The following is a 15,621-nucleotide window of genomic DNA, read 5'->3' as shown; positions in this document are numbered from 1 at the left end:
CTGTAGTGTAGTTCATTAAATCACCACAATGTTTACACTAAAATGCACACTAATCAGTTTAATATTCCATGCACCATCATTTAGGCTGCCTGGAAGTCAAGCTTTTTAGATAAAAATATCTTTCCAGAGTACTACCCACAACAGCATAGGTACAGCTATGGCAGAATGGACAGGAAATATGTGGCAACCACAAAATGTTCCATGGAAAACTGCCATTCACCCTAGCTGCCTAAAGCTGCAATGGTTGTCTGAACTAGTGCAACAATGGACCTTTCTCATGCTGGTTAGTTCCGCTTAGCTCTGTTGAGGGTTGCTGTGTAATGAAACTTATACTTTATCAATGGCAGTGACCACATGGGCGGAATTATTGTTGCTTTTAATGTACAATTTATCTAAAATATTTAACCTAAACAACTTTACCTCAGTTTCTAATGATTTTCCTGGAATGATGAAACAAAGAATATGGTTTTATGATATTCGACTGGATGAAAGTACGCATTTGTGGTTTCAAGGGGGAAGAATGCATAGCTGTAGTGTAAGCTTTTACAGTACTTTTTTTTATTAAATAAATGCAAAAATACAACACAAACAATGGTACATGCACCTTATTAAATAACATTAGATCATGACAGTGCCATACACCACAAAACATACATCTGTTTATAAAGAATTTTTTTTTTGTAAATTCATGAAGATTGAGCATAATAAACAATGAATGACCTTATGTTTGCATTGGTCTCTTGACCTTACTTTTCATATAATCTCCATGTATGTTTTCAGACCAACTTTAAATTGATGAAATAAAAAGAATCTTTTCATCTTAGAGTTTGATTATTCAGGAACCACTGTTTTAAATATCTTAAATTATGAGTTAAAACCTCTTGATTTGAGTGGAATGATTGGGTAAGCATTCACCGGTGACTAACGAATACAACAAAATCAATTCCAGACGTGTGTGAGAGTCCTCGTCTGATTTTTATGCAATATCAATAAATACATAAGTAAAAAAAAAAAAAAAAAAAAACAGTAACAAGCATGGAAACGTTACCATTGTGATGTGTGGTTTTTAATAATAAATCATAATACTTCAAGTTGCCTCTTTTTTAAACGCATGTTTAACGCTCTTAACAAACAAACTAGCAACTGCATTAGATTTCAAATACAAATGGCAAATGAACATGATGCAAATGCATCATCAATTAAAACACCATAGTGTTTAATGTAAAATTAGCTTGAAAAATTTTCTTTTCAGACTTGAGATTGCCATGTTTATTCCTCTGAGAATAACATGAGCATTGTGCAACACCTCATTCCTCATGGATGGTAACACTAACTGAAAATCACCTCACTGTTTTCCACATCAGATACTTTTGTACATTAAAATTGAAAATGATTCACGTAGTAAAGTGCCATGTTAGCACCATAAAAAGGAAATAGGTAAACGCAAGATGTTCCAAATAAACTACCTTTTACTTGTGTGGTCTGAATCTAGCATAGTTCAAACTGTTTAGTTTTTAACCTTAAACTTTCTCGTTGTTCACATCCTAGTTATGATATAGTACATAGAGCATTTCTTTTTTGCTCCTAATGAATAAAGCTGGGCACGTACAAAGTCTTTCTAGCAAGTCAGTCCGCTGTTGAACATCTTTGGAACACTCTCGGGAGGCTATTTCCAGTCATGCCAGTGGAGCTCCTATCTACTTGAATGGAGAAAGACCAAAATCTCAAAAATGGTTGGTCAAGATTGCGATCAAAGAACATATTTCAAATCAGCAATAAAATCTGACAGTACTGGAATCCTAAATTGTGATTCTTAACCTCATATTATGCTAAAAAACTAAATTTTTCCGGCTTGTATAGCTAATGTGGATGCGCATTCTAGAGTTGATTGACAGGTGATGTCTATCTAAAAGGTGATTGGCTCTTTTAACTGTAAGGCGGGACTTCCTTTCTACATCCGTTGACCGTTGGGCACTCCTTGGTTGAGCATTCCAATTTATCCCATTCATTTGAATAGAAGTGACCCATCTCTGCTAAATAATGTCCAAAACACATCCAGTGTAGACGGCCTCAAGCCACTGCACTTTTAATTTCATTAAGAGCCATACGCCATAAAACTATTTTTTATATATGTAGTGTCTTTAACGATACATAAAAAGCAAAGCCCTCTGCCTTCACTTTTATTGTAAAGAATGAGACAGGTTGTAGTTTACAATGAAGCAGGTAGTGGTTGCCTTATAGTTCCAATATTCTTTTCATTCAGCATTTGATACAGATGGATAACAGCAAAGATGTTCCGATGACTGTCTCACTGTAAGTCTACAAAAAGATTCAACAAGCAATAACGTCTTGGGCTGTATCTAAGCCACTGAATCTGTAATGTAAGAAAATAGTTTTACTCACAAGAGGGTTTTATGGGTGAAACCCAGAAAATGTCTTCAGATAAACACCTGATAAATGTCTTGAGGTGTGGTAACTTTGGCAGCAGAATAATTGACTCCGGCCCATTTAATTATTGAAAAAGAGTGCACTCCCGAGTTGTAACGCTTTGCGTCATGGTCGCATCGCCTTCTCGGGGTGTGCATTAATTTTTAACAATTCAACGGTCAGTCGTCAATTGTTCTTTATGGAAACTTCTAAAGTGTAACCCTAGACCAAAGACATACGAAGTATTATTATTGTGAGTTATCGGGCCCTTAACAGAAAGTATAATCTAGCAGAATATCTCCACACTGTAAGAGATCCAAAACAGAGATGGATCCTCACCAAATACAGGCTCAGTGATCACAGTCTGGCTATAGAAAAAGGCAGACACAGACAAACATGGCTACCAAAGGAAGAACAAGTCTGTGCTCATTGTGACACTGGTGAGGTCGAGACAGAGACACACTTTCTCCTTCACTGTGAGAAATTTACAGAGGTGAGAGAGAAATACTTTGACAAACTCTCAAACCTCATGCCACAGTTTTCCAGTTCAGCAGAAACAGATCAAATGCAGATGTTACTGGCGGAGGACAATCATGCATCAGTTGCAGCAAAATTCCTTTTTGAAATGCACACACTCAGAAACCAATTACTGCTTTAATGTACTTCAGTCACAGTATTTTTATTTTCTTATGTTCATAATGTCTTGTTAAATGTTTATTTTATTTTTTATTGTATAGTGTGTATTGTTATTATAGTTTTTATTTCATTTTATTCATTACCTGGCACCTTATTTTAATTCTATTTTTATTGTTATTGTTATTTGTTACTGTTTTATTATTATTAATATTTGTCTTGTCATTATCTGTTTTGTGTATTAATGTTTTGGCAATATTGTATGTAAACACAATCATGCCAATAAAGTACTTTAAATTGAATTGATAAAGAAATCTATATGCAATACTACCCACAACAGCAAAGGCACAACAAGCAGAATGGAAAAGAAATATGCAGCAACCACAGGATGCTCAAGGTACACTGTCATTTACCAGTGTGGTCTGAAACTAGAACATCTGGTTGTAGTTGTCTGAACTAGTGCAACAATAGATTTCTGTTTGGTTTTCTCCTTGTAACCTTGTCAGAGAGAGACTGAGACAGCGAGAGAGACAGAGAGAGGAAGAGAAAGAGAGAGAAATATACACATTGTTTATTATGTATTTCTTATATATGTTGTTTTGCACTGTCTTTGTTTTGCACTGTTTTATTTGTATATACAAATATTTATCATGCCAATAAAGCCTTAAAAGGGAAACTTAAATAGAGAGGGGGCGAGAGAGGGAGATAGAGAGAATGAAGAGAGCGCGAAATGTGGTGTGACTGCACCTTAAGCCAAGGCAGTCTACTATTTATGCTCTACTACTACAGTATTTAGGCAGGAAAAGCACAGATCTTTTTGTTCTCTATCAATTGCCATTAACATGAGGTGGGGCATCAACAGGAACTACCTATATATTCAGCTTGCACCTTCCTAGCCTCTCCTTAGCGATCCTTCTCAGTGGGTCCACGTATGATAAGATACACCATTAAAGCCTTCAGTCAACAACTCTTTTAAAATCAGGTAAAGTATTTTATGCATCAATTACATCTGTTCTTTTTTCTGAGAATGTATTTATAGCAAATTTGATATATTAATTAAAAACATCTTTTGACCTATTACAATATTTTACTCTATTTTTTTAAATAGTCAGTACTCATTGCTGTACTTTGATATATATTTTGTGATTTGATTTAATATTATGCTATAAAACCAGTATGGAATCCATAACTTTTTAATATCAAATTAAATATACAATCAAATTTCGACCTTCAGAAAAAATACAAACTCCAAAGGAGTTATAATCACTTTTCTCCCTTTGTGTTTCTTATTGAACTCATTTGACATTTGATAAGACATATGTATCATAATTATGTACATACAGGTGACATCCAGAACTTTTCCTAGAATGTCCCACAAGGTCATATCAGCTGACAATGCTACAGTTGTCATCCAAATAAATCCACAGGTGGCACAAGACAGTGTTATTTCTGATGATGGACAAGATGAAATATATCATAATAGGGTTCTTAAAGGATTTCTCAAAGTACAACCAAAGTCACTGGGGGTATGAATTTTTAAAACAATGTTTTAAAGCAAATAAAGCAATACAATTATTTCATCCATTTAATTATCAGTGTTAATGATGTGTGGTTCTGGGAATATTTTAAGTAAATATTTTCTTTTCACTTATGCGAACAAAAGGTGTAAGTGTCTTCAAGACCTTATTTTATTAAAAAATCGAAAACTGCTATTCTGAAAAGCCATCAGAAATTCCAGTAAGAACCCATGACTCAAAAATTTTAATTATCGTCTGGGTTTGACTATAAACCGAACAGCTCTATTCCCTTGAGACTGCAGTACTTAAATCATTACAGTAATATCTTCTACTTTTTGTGAAACAAAGTGCTAACATAACTGAAACAACTGACCTTTATCTGCCCTCCATAGATTGTCCAGATAATGATTGGAGTGGTCACCTTTTTATTTGGTATTGTACTCACCATCAGTGTTGACAGATTCAGTAATATTTCTGTCTATAGTGGCATAACCTACTGGGGATCTCTCATTGTAAGTGCTAATTAATGTTTTTTTATTATTATTATTTTATTGCCTCTGTTTTCATTGCTCTCATTATAATTTTCTGTATGAACTTCAATATTTCTGTTTTTTCCTCAGTACATCAGTGCTGGCTCTCTGTCTGTTGCTGCAGAGAATAAAGTCCATCCATGTTTGGTGTGTACATATCACCCACAGATTTGAGCACATTTTTACTCTTCTTTTGTAAGGTTGCTTCTAATGTATTCCCACACAATTATTCAAATTATTCAGATTACTGATGTTGTGCAATTTAAATAATCTCAAACTGTCAAAAATTTAGCAGCCTTCTGGATATCATCATCTGATAGCATCAAAGTTTTGATGGTCTCATTGTGGCTTTAGAGTGGTAGTGAAAGGACCAAGAAACTGTGATCAAGATTTGCATCAGGGGGTATATTACATAAACTTAATATCTTAAGGTACAGTGAACAATGTTGTTGTAGAACTTCCCACAGACTTTGCCCACACTAATCTGTTTTAGCATTGATTTGGCTACGTTTACGTCTCTTATCCATGCGTTTTCCTCCACGTATAATGGACACTTTCGAACACTCTCCATAACTGCATATTTTGGAAATGTCATGAGGAAGTAGGATGCAAATGCAGGATGGCAACCAAATGGAGAAAACCACAGAAACAAGGAACTCCAAAATGGGAGGCAAAAGGAAACCAACACAACAGACTAGAAATGACAGAACATGAAACAATCTGGCAAAGACAAGAGGGAAGAAGGCACAATATATAGGGAGGGCAACACATGAGGAACAGGTGATAGTAATTAATAGAACAAGGACTAAACAAGGACTATATGAGGCAGTGTGGTTGAGGGAAACGAGGAAAAAGAGAGCACATGGCTGACAAACAAAAACAGAGACCAAACAATGCTCAGACACAGCCACAACACAAAGACAAACATGCACAAAACCTAAATAGACAAAAGGCGGAAGGGAGTCCAGACAGGATCATGACTGGAATATTTCCTGTGTGAGGTTGCCAATCAACTGTGGGTGGATACTCTTAACAAGCTACACCTGAAGTCATGCCTATTTATGAGGTGCTGGCTGCACTTCATGGCAGCTGCTTCCCCAGGAAACCTGTGTTTGGTGTTTGTTTGCTGTTGTTTTGAGTTCTTTTCTTTATTTTAAAAGGTTGGTGAGTGGAGGCTTGGGTAGCTCAACAAGTATTGACGCTGACTACCACCCCTGGAGTCACGAGTTTGAATCCAGGGTGTGCTGAGTGACTCCAGCCAGGTCTCCTAAGCAACCAAAATGGCCCGGTTGCTAGGGAGGGTAGGGTCACATGGGGTAACCTCCTCATGGTCGCTATAATGTGTGGTTCTCGCTCTCGGTGGGGCACATGGTGAGTTGTGCCGGGATGCTGCAGAGAATAGCGTTGGCCTCCACATGCGCTATGTCTCCACGGTAATGCGCTCAATAAGCCACGTGATAAGATGCGTGGATTGACGTCTCAGACGCGGAGGCAACTGAGATTCAGGATTGAGGAATTGGGCATTCCAAATTGGGGAGAAAAAAAAAATTCCAGGTTGGTGAGTTTTGTCTACAGTAGCAGTAGGTAAGAAAGCTGACCCGGAAGATTACTTTTCTGTGTTTGTTATTTTCATTGGGAGTTAGTGCGCTTTCTTAACTCTTTAGTTAATTTATAGTTTAAACAGCGGCAGACTCGGGCACCCCCTGGTGGTCAGCAGCAGATTTGGGCACCTCCTGATTGTCAGCAGCAGTCTCGGGTGCCTCCAGTTGGGCACCTCCTGGGGAGATGCAGCTGGCTCGAATGCCTTTTGAGGAGATACTGTGAGGGATAAAGCGGAACCATTTCTTCTTCTTCGCTTAAAGGTTATCAGGATAACAGGAGTGTGGCTCTCTTAGGGCGGAGGGGCAGGACACTTAACATGAGCAGGCGGCCATTGAATAGAGATTGCCCACTCCCCACGGTGGGAAATGTAGCCCACAAACTCCCAGAAGGAGAGAATTTTCACTCCCAGTGGCTAAGGGGCTCTTTAAGGCAGGTGTTGAAGATGTCCTTTAGAGTGGCTTCAAGTACAGCCTGCCAGCTACGATGAGGAATTTAGAGGCAAAGTCTCTGATGTCAGCCTCTCCTTGACGGAGGTTATAAAGCTGGTTTAGCTTGACCCTGCACTCTATAGTGAAGCCCCAGTGAGTGGGAGACAGGAAGAGGAGAATACCCATGATGCCACTGCTGGGTCCAGTGTGGCCAGATTTTTCAGTCACGACACAAGAAGTAGGACCCAAATGGCAATCAAAGGGCTTTTATTAACAAAAACTCTTAATGGAGAAAACCACAGAAACAAGTAACATAAAAATGGGTAAAAAACATAAACCAACAAAAGACTGCCAAAAGCTAGACTAGAAACAACAGAGCACACGAACCAATCTGGCAAAGACGGGGAAGAAAGCACAATATATAGGGAGGGTAACACAAGAGAAACAGGTGATAGGCTACTAATTAACACGAGGACTAAACAAGGACTAAATGAGGAGGTGAAGAAATATTGTATCAGAGACAGGGTGAGTTCAAAATGGTAAGCTGATGGTTTTTCTTAGTCTTCAATCACAGCTTCCTTAACACAGTGAGATATGTATCCCTTTACCACAAACAAATCAAGACATCTTACCATTATTTATATAAAAGAAGTATTTTTAAAAGTTCCAAAAATGTATTTGGACACTTTAAAACTCTATGAATTTGATTGCATTATATAACATAATAATAATAATAATAATAATAATAATAATAATAATAATACCAAGTGTTATTGTTTTTTATATATATATATATATATAATTAAGAAAGATTGCACATACAGACTTTTCAAGCAAAACATTTCACAAAAATGTAAAGTGTTTGGACCCTTTTGGCTGTCAAACTTAATGGAACACGTTCATCGACACCTGTGGTTACTCTGCTAGGGCACCTTGCATGCTGTGAACTTGAGGGGATCAGCTAATTAAATGTAATTTCAAACAAATGGTTAGTTAGTTACTTCTGAGAAAAGGTCTGGTATAATTTTTTTAAAGATACCAATTGGTTTGTTATTTTGTTATCTAATAATGTTATGATATTCATACACTTTTAAGAGTGGCTGGCTACTGACTAAGTGTCCAGATACTTTTTGGGACTGCTGTTTATATTAATTTACATAGTTAAAACAGCAACAAAAAAAGCTGTGTTTATAAGATTTCACAAGCGTAAATACTATATTATTAATGCAGTATTAATATGTCCCTTAAATGCTTTTTTCCCTGTAGGTGAAAGCCTCTCTTGGAATGAATGTGTTCAGTGCCATAACTGCAGGGTTAGCCATTATTCTGATGTCCATAGAAATAGCAACTGGGCCACTGATCTATCGAAATTGTTATCTTGATTACAGTGACAGTCACTATGAACAGTCACTTTGTTCAAATTTTGAGGTATTCATTTTTAATTGTTGCTGTTTCATTAACTTAATATATTCTGACTTTTGAGGAAGTCTCATAATTATCTTAAAGTGATAATATTTATAGAAACTCACTAAATATAGCTGATGGGACTACAATATACTACTTTATATGGATGTTGAATTCTTTGTAGATTCATAGTCAGGGGATCAGTGGAATATTTCTGGTGTTCTCCATTCTTCAGTTCATCATCTCTATCTGCATCTCTGCATTTGCCTGCAAAGCCACCTGTGGCAGAGACTCTACAGTGGTCAATGTTTTACTAAACCAGGTAAATTACTTAGTGATATGATGGCAATAGCCAGGGTTATACCACAGTTTTTATCCCAACAAGCAAAAGATATTTAACTTACAGTAGATATTTACAGTAGATATTTCTGTTGAAGGCAAGGTTTTAGAGAAAGATACCTCTCGACTGAACAAGCCACAACAGCCAATTAAGGCAAAGCTATCAGAATGAAAAGGAAACATAAGGCAACCACAAGATGTTCCAGATAAAATGCCTTTTTGTGGTCTGAAATTAGCAATATGTTTTATGTCAGCATTTATAGTAAAAGTTTAAGTAGATAATTTACTTGTTGCTGTGTGTTGTATTGAAGAGACAATAATAAAATCTGCTTCTTACATTACAAAGAGCGTGATGATGCAGTGTTTCATGTCTCTATGTAAACCTCCATTGGTAACACTTTATAATAACAGCACATGAATAATCATGAATTAATACCTGAATTAATAGTTACTTCCGCATAAATTAATGATGAGTTAAGGAATGGACTAATCAGGAACTAATGAAGAGTTAACATTAACTACAACATGAGTCATATGAATTCATGCATTAATAACAGTCACCTTAATTACATGTTAGTACATGTTTGATAGTATATGTATTAATTAACATTAGGAAATAAACTAAATCAAACAGGCTTTATAAGAAAGAATGTGAAGTACTTCAACCTTGAATTAAATGTCAGTAATTTAATATGATCATGATTACAATTTTTTATAACTTTTGATGTCTTCAGGTTCCCCACAAACATCACTGGATAACACAGGATTATTCTGCATAATATACATGGATCATCCTTATCAAATTCTGAACACATAAGGACTAGAATAAACACATTAAAGGACTAGTTCTCCCATCCTTTACTCACCCTCATACCATTCCAGATGTGTATGACTTTGTTTCATCTGCAGAACACAAATGAAGATTTTTAGAAGAATATCTCAGCTCTGTAGGCCCATACAATGCATGACACAAGTGAACGGGGACCAAATTTGTGAAGTTCTAAAAAGATCATAAAACAGCATAAAAGTAATCTGTATGAGTCTGGTGGTTTAATGCATGTCTTCATAAGTGATACTATCAGTTTTGGGTGAGAATAAACCAAAATGTAACTCATTTTTTACTGTACATCTTGCTATTGCAGTCTCTAGGCACAATCATGATTTCAAGCTCAATTACACTTTATAGTGCTCGATGCATGCACGGAGTGCTAGATAGTGCAAGGAAGTGTAATTGAGTTTGAAATAAAAAGTAAATAAATAAAAAAAAACGACATTTATGGTAAAAAGGGAATTATATTTTGGTCTGATCTCACCGAAAACCAATTGGACAACTTCAGAAGACATGGATTAAACCACTGAAGTAAAATGTATTACTTTTATGCTGCATTATGTGCTTTTTGGAGCTTAAACATTTTGGTCACCGTTTTTTGGAAGTACAGAGCTGAGATATTCTTCTAAAAATCTTTGTTTATGTTCTACAGAAGAAAAGAGAGTCATACGCATCTGGAATGGCATGAGGGTGAGTAAATGATGAGAATTTTCAATTTTGTGTGAACTTTTCCTTCAATGATTGCCACCAATAATTATTCTTAATAATAATAATTGATCAACCATGTGCTCAACAAATTAATGATTATTCATGTATTGTTATTATAAAATGTTACCCCTAAATTCATATTTATCTGCAAACACTCTGTAGCGAGGATGCTGAGGCAGGTGTGTTAAGATGCATGTGCAGTTTTAATAACAGTATAAATAGTAAAACAAAGTAGCAAAATAAAAGGGAAAACAAAAAGGCAAACAATAGTAAACAAAAGGCAGGCAAGGGTTCGGTACACAGGCAGACATTCCAGAAAGGCAAACCAAGTAAATCTGATAGGCAGAGGGGTAATCTGGTAAACAGGCAATAAATTCACAAAAACTCACAAGCTGGCTGGGAAACACGAGAAACAGGCAGGAGTCAAAACACAGGGAAAACAGGATGGGTAAATAACACTCAGAAATGTTGACAAGGCAAACAAGACTTCGCACTGAATGCGAGAAAACAGAGACTTAAATAACCAGAGTTAAATGTGAAACAGATGTGAGAGTAATCAGTCTGAGTGGAGGATTATGGGAAATGTAGTTAGTGAGATGTTAATACTCAGGGGATGGCGACCTCTGGCGGCGTACAGGAGAGGTAACAGGCGCTGCAGGTGTAACAGACCCTCCCCTGTGAACGGCTCCTGACGTGAGGAGGTTGTCTGCGTCGGGGTCTACCTCGACCTCTGGGAGCGGGACGATTAGGAAAATTGTGGTGGAATTCAGCGATGAGAGCCGGATCTAGAATGTCCTCAGAATTAGTCCAGGAACACTCCTCAGGGCCATAGCCCTCCCAGTCCACCAAGTATTGAAGCATCCGACCCCGGCGTCAAGAGTCCAGGAGCTTGTGTGATGAGTGGTGGTGGTGTAGTGGACTAAAGCACTGAACTGGTAAGCAGAAGGTTGTTGGTTCAATCCCCACAGCCACCACCATTGTGTCTTTGAGCAAGGCACTTAACTCCAGGTTACTCCAGGGGGATTGTCCCTGTAATCAGGGCACTGTAAGTCACTTTGGATAAAAGTGTCTGCCAAATGCAGAAATGTAAATGTCTCTGAAAGGCCTCCTCTCCATCAATGAGGAATGGAAGGGGTCTCTGGGGGTCTTGAGGGCCCTCCTCTCTTGGAGGTGCCGTGGGTTTAAGCAGGGAAACATGAAAGGTGGGGGAAACACGGTAATTAGCATGAAGCTGAATTTTAAAAGATACTAGATTTATTTGACGAAGAATTTTGAAAGGACCTACATACTTGGGACTTAGTTTCTTGCACGGGAGTCACAGACAAAGATCTCTGGTAGACAGACAAACCCATTGTCCAGGGGCATAGTTAGGGCCAGGGCACCGATGGAGATTGGCCTGTTCACTCTGTAGGTGAATGGCATGCTGTAAATGGATGTGAGCTTGATCCCAGATAGCCTTGCTGCGCTGCATTCATTCGTCGACTGCAGGTACATCGGATGGCTCCCCGGACCAGGGAAAGTGTGGGGGTTGAAAACATAGGATGCACTTGAAAGGCGTGGTTCTGGTAGCTGATTTGAACAGAGAGTTCGGAGCATATTCTGCCCAGGGCAGGAAACGGCTCCAGTCCTGCTGGTTGACTTGACAGTAGGCCCGGAGGAATTTACCAAGGTCCTGATTAAGACGTTCGGCTTGACCGTTGGATTGAGGATGGTAACCAGAGGTTAGACTCACATTGACATTGAGCAGTTTGAAGAAGGCTGACCAGACTCGGGAGGTGAATTGGGGACCACGGTCGGAGACAATGTCTTCGGGTAGGCCATAAAAGCGGAAGACGTACTGAAACACGTTCTCAGCACATTCCTTAGATGAGGGGAGCTTGGGCAGAGGGATGAATCTACAGGCCTTAGAGAAGCGGTCCACCACGGTTAAGATGGTAGAAAAACCTTGAGAGTTGGGTAGATCTGTGATGAAATCTACGGCGATATGGGACCAAGGACGTCGAGGAGCAGGTAGAGGCTGAAGGAGACCAAACGGGAGCTGTCGAATAGATTTAGAGGTGGCACACACATTGCAATTTTTTACATAGTCAGCGACCTCGGTCGCAAGGTTCTCCCACCAAAACCTGTTTTGCACTAACCTGCAAGTAGCTTGAGCACCTGGATGTCCCGAGCAGGCCGAGTCATGAACCCACTGTAGAACTCTGTTGCCTAAGGAGCTGTGAACAAAGACCTTATCTGGAGGGCAGTCAGCGGGAGTGGGTTCTTGGTTCTGATCTTGGGTGATGTCAGCCATTATGTCCTATTGTATGGGAGCGACAATGAGAGTAGGTGGGATAATGGAAGTCACAGGGTCGTTGCCAGTAGAGGACCCATGAATCCAGGATAGAGCATCGGCTTTGGTGTTCTTAGAGCCAGGTCGAAAGGTGATGGTGAAATCGAACCTGGAGAAGAAGAGACCATCGAGCTTGGTGAGGATTTAAGCATTTGGCAGACTGAATGTACTCCAGAAAAGGATGATGAGCTCCCTCCAGCCAGTGTCTCCACTCCTCAAAAGCCACCTTCATGGCTAAAAGTTCATGGTTTCCGACATCGTAATTTCTCTCAGCAGCTGATAACTTGCATGAGTAGAAGACACAGGGATGGAATTTGGCGGGAGATCCTTGTTGTTGGGAGAGTACCGCACCAACTCCTGAGTCCGAGGCATCAACTTCCTGCACGAAGGGTTGAGTGGGGTCAGGATGATGGAGAATGGGGGCAGTGGTGAAGTGACATTTGAGGTCATCGAAGTCTTGACGGGCAGGAGATGTTCAGTTTAGTTTCTGGGATTTACCACGGAGCAATGAGGTGAGTGGGACAGCCACCAAGCTGAAACCTCAAATGAACTGTCTGTAGAAATTAGCAAAACCAAGGAAGCGCTGTAGTTCCTTGACAGACACCGGCAGTGGCCACTGCAGTACAGCTTGTACCTTGGAAGGGTCCATGGTGACCCCCTCGGGGGAGATGACATACCCCAGGAAAGAGATGGTCGACTGGTGAAACTCACATTTCTCCATCTTGGTGTATATTTGATGTTGAATGAGGTAATAGTTCGATACACAGGTAAACAGTCCAGAAAGGCAAACAAAGTAATCCGATAGGCAGAGGGGTAATCCGGTAAACAGCCAATAAATCCACAAAAACTCACAAGCTGGCTGGGAAACACGAGAAACAGGCAGGAGTCAAAACACAGGGAAAACAGGATGGGTAAATAACGCTCAGAAATGTTGACAACAAGACTTCCCACGGAATGCGAGAAAACAGGGAACTTAAATAACCAGAGTTAAATGTGAAACAGATGTGAGAGTAATCAGTCTGAGCGGAGGATTATGGGAAATGTAGTTAGTGAGATGTTAATACTCAGGGCATGGTGAACTCTGGCGGCGTACAGGAGAGGTAGCAGTCGCCGCAGGTGTAACACCCTCAGATTATGCCTTTATTTATTTATTCATTTATTTGCAAAGGCGATATTTCATAAGCTATGCTGAATGCAAAATCTGTGTGTATAGTGTAAAGAAAGAGAGAATGTTCTCTGTCAAGAACGGAAAGAATAATGCATTTATTATTTTGCCAAGATGAAACAAGACGCAGTTTTGGTGCAAAGAAAGTTGAAGCAGCATATTTCCAGCTGCTTTCTGTTCTCTTTCTCCCTCTCTCACCTGGTTGTGTAAAGTTTGTTGTAGTCGTGACAGACGGAGCTGAACGTTTCTGAGCGATAATGGTAAAACTGTATGCGCCCCAAACTAATGTGTATATGAAAATAATAATGAATGATAATAATATGATCACATGTATTGCCAGCCAGCAGAATAAAGCAGAATACATTTTTATTTTTGTACTGCTGAAATGGCTGGAGGTGGCTTATACCGGAAGCACTCTACATTCAAGGTTGATAATGGTGGCATCCTAGATAAACTGAAAAATAAAGTGGATAGTGGTAGTGTTTAAGTCTTACACTGTTGAAATGTACTTGTGCTAAATATAAAAAGAAAGAAAGAAAGAAAGAAAGAAAAGCTGGACAGGTATCACATGCAGAATGAAAAAATATAGGAACTATACGGCAACCACAACTTGCTTCATTGTAAACTACAGCCTGAAGAAGTCTCTTTCTTCACAACTGAAATGGGGCAGAGAGGGCTTTTCTTTTTATTATTTATTTGCTATAGACACATAATAAAATAGATTTTAAAGCCTGTTATTATACAATTATAAAAACCCTCTTGTTAATAGCTTTAGTGCTAATGCTGAGTCTCTTGTAGACTAATTAATGAAACATGTTTGTCATTCCAGAGGGATGCTGAGTCACAGTGAGGAAATCCTACAGTCCAGAGTCCTTGTGATGTCTTAAATATGTTTAATACTATAATACTATACTATAATACTATAGTCTTTTCTGGTGTTACAGGCTTCTGAACTTCTGAAAAAAAAAAAAAAAAAAGTATCAGTAACAGAGCAATAACATTTGTATATGGCCACATAAAATATGTAAATATGATGTGGAGATAAAGTTTGTACTTATTTTGAATATTCGTTGTTCAGCCAAGACCCAATATTTTGACATGTATTTTTCTTCTCAAATGTTTGGACCAAAGGTTGTATTCTTGACCAATGTTCTCAGTGAGCTGAATATATCCTGGACTTGTATGTTTAGTCTGTAGTGATACACATAGTTGTGCAAAGTGTACACACAGACACAAAAAGTAGTTTTTGTTTTGTTTTTTAACTCTCTTTTAACCTTTTCCTAAAAGATAGGTAGACCTATAACAATGCACAGAATGATGACACTTGTTTGTTCTTATTCCTCTTTGTTCTTAAAGGGATAGTTCAGCCCAAAATTAAAATGTTCTTATCATTTACTCACCCTCATGCCATCCCAAATGTGTATGACTTTCTTTCTTCTGTAGAACACAAACAATTTATTTTTAGAAGAATATTTCAGCTCTGTATTTCATTTCAATGCAAGTGATTAGTGGCCAGACCTTGAAGCTCCAAAATGCTGATAAAGGCAATATTAAAGTAATCCATTCGACTCCAGTAGTTTAATCAAAGTCTTCTGAATTGACCCAGTCGGTTTTGGATGAGAACAGACCAAAATGTGACTCCTTTTTCACTGTACATCTTGCCATTGCAATCTCTAGGCACAATCATGATTTCAAGCTTAATTACAC

At 38.5% G+C, this 15,621-nt stretch overlaps 1 protein-coding gene across 2 annotated transcripts; it reads left to right on the top strand.

Moving 5' to 3' along the window:
• Nucleotides 1-3,929: 3,929 nt before the first annotated feature.
• Nucleotides 3,930-15,311, top strand: LOC127440132 (membrane-spanning 4-domains subfamily A member 4A-like). 2 transcript variants are annotated; one of them, XM_051696551.1, is made up of 7 exons: nucleotides 3,930-4,042; nucleotides 4,404-4,586; nucleotides 4,970-5,089; nucleotides 5,198-5,254; nucleotides 8,404-8,565; nucleotides 8,726-8,863; nucleotides 14,744-15,311. In XM_051696551.1, exons 2-7 carry the CDS (start codon nucleotides 4,428-4,430, stop codon nucleotides 14,762-14,764), a joined length of 657 nt encoding a protein of 218 aa, XP_051552511.1. In that variant the 5' UTR covers nucleotides 3,930-4,042; nucleotides 4,404-4,427; the 3' UTR covers nucleotides 14,765-15,311. The 2 variants fall into 2 exon arrangements, with proteins under 2 accessions (XP_051552511.1, XP_051552510.1); XM_051696550.1 differs by lacking the exon at nucleotides 3,930-4,042 and having other exon boundaries at nucleotides 4,201-4,586.
• Nucleotides 15,312-15,621: the final 310 nt, after the last annotated feature.

Source organism: Myxocyprinus asiaticus, chromosome 4 (genome assembly GCF_019703515.2).
Source record: "Myxocyprinus asiaticus isolate MX2 ecotype Aquarium Trade chromosome 4, UBuf_Myxa_2, whole genome shotgun sequence".
NCBI lineage: Eukaryota > Metazoa > Chordata > Actinopteri > Cypriniformes > Catostomidae > Myxocyprinus > Myxocyprinus asiaticus.
The sequence above is the reverse complement of the archived record's forward strand: the minus strand, read 5'-3'. Positions and strand labels throughout refer to the sequence as shown.

Coding starts and splice junctions, on each gene's coding strand:
- LOC127440132 (XM_051696550.1), top strand. CDS start 4,392: ATGTACATACAGGTGACATCCAGAACTTTTCCTAGAATGTCCCACAAG. Junction 5,255..8,403: donor ATAAAGTCCATCCATGTTTG/GTGTGTACATAT, acceptor TTTTCCCTGTAG/GTGAAAGCCTCTCTTGGAAT. Junction 8,566..8,725: donor CACTTTGTTCAAATTTTGAG/GTATTCATTTTT, acceptor AATTCTTTGTAG/ATTCATAGTCAGGGGATCAG.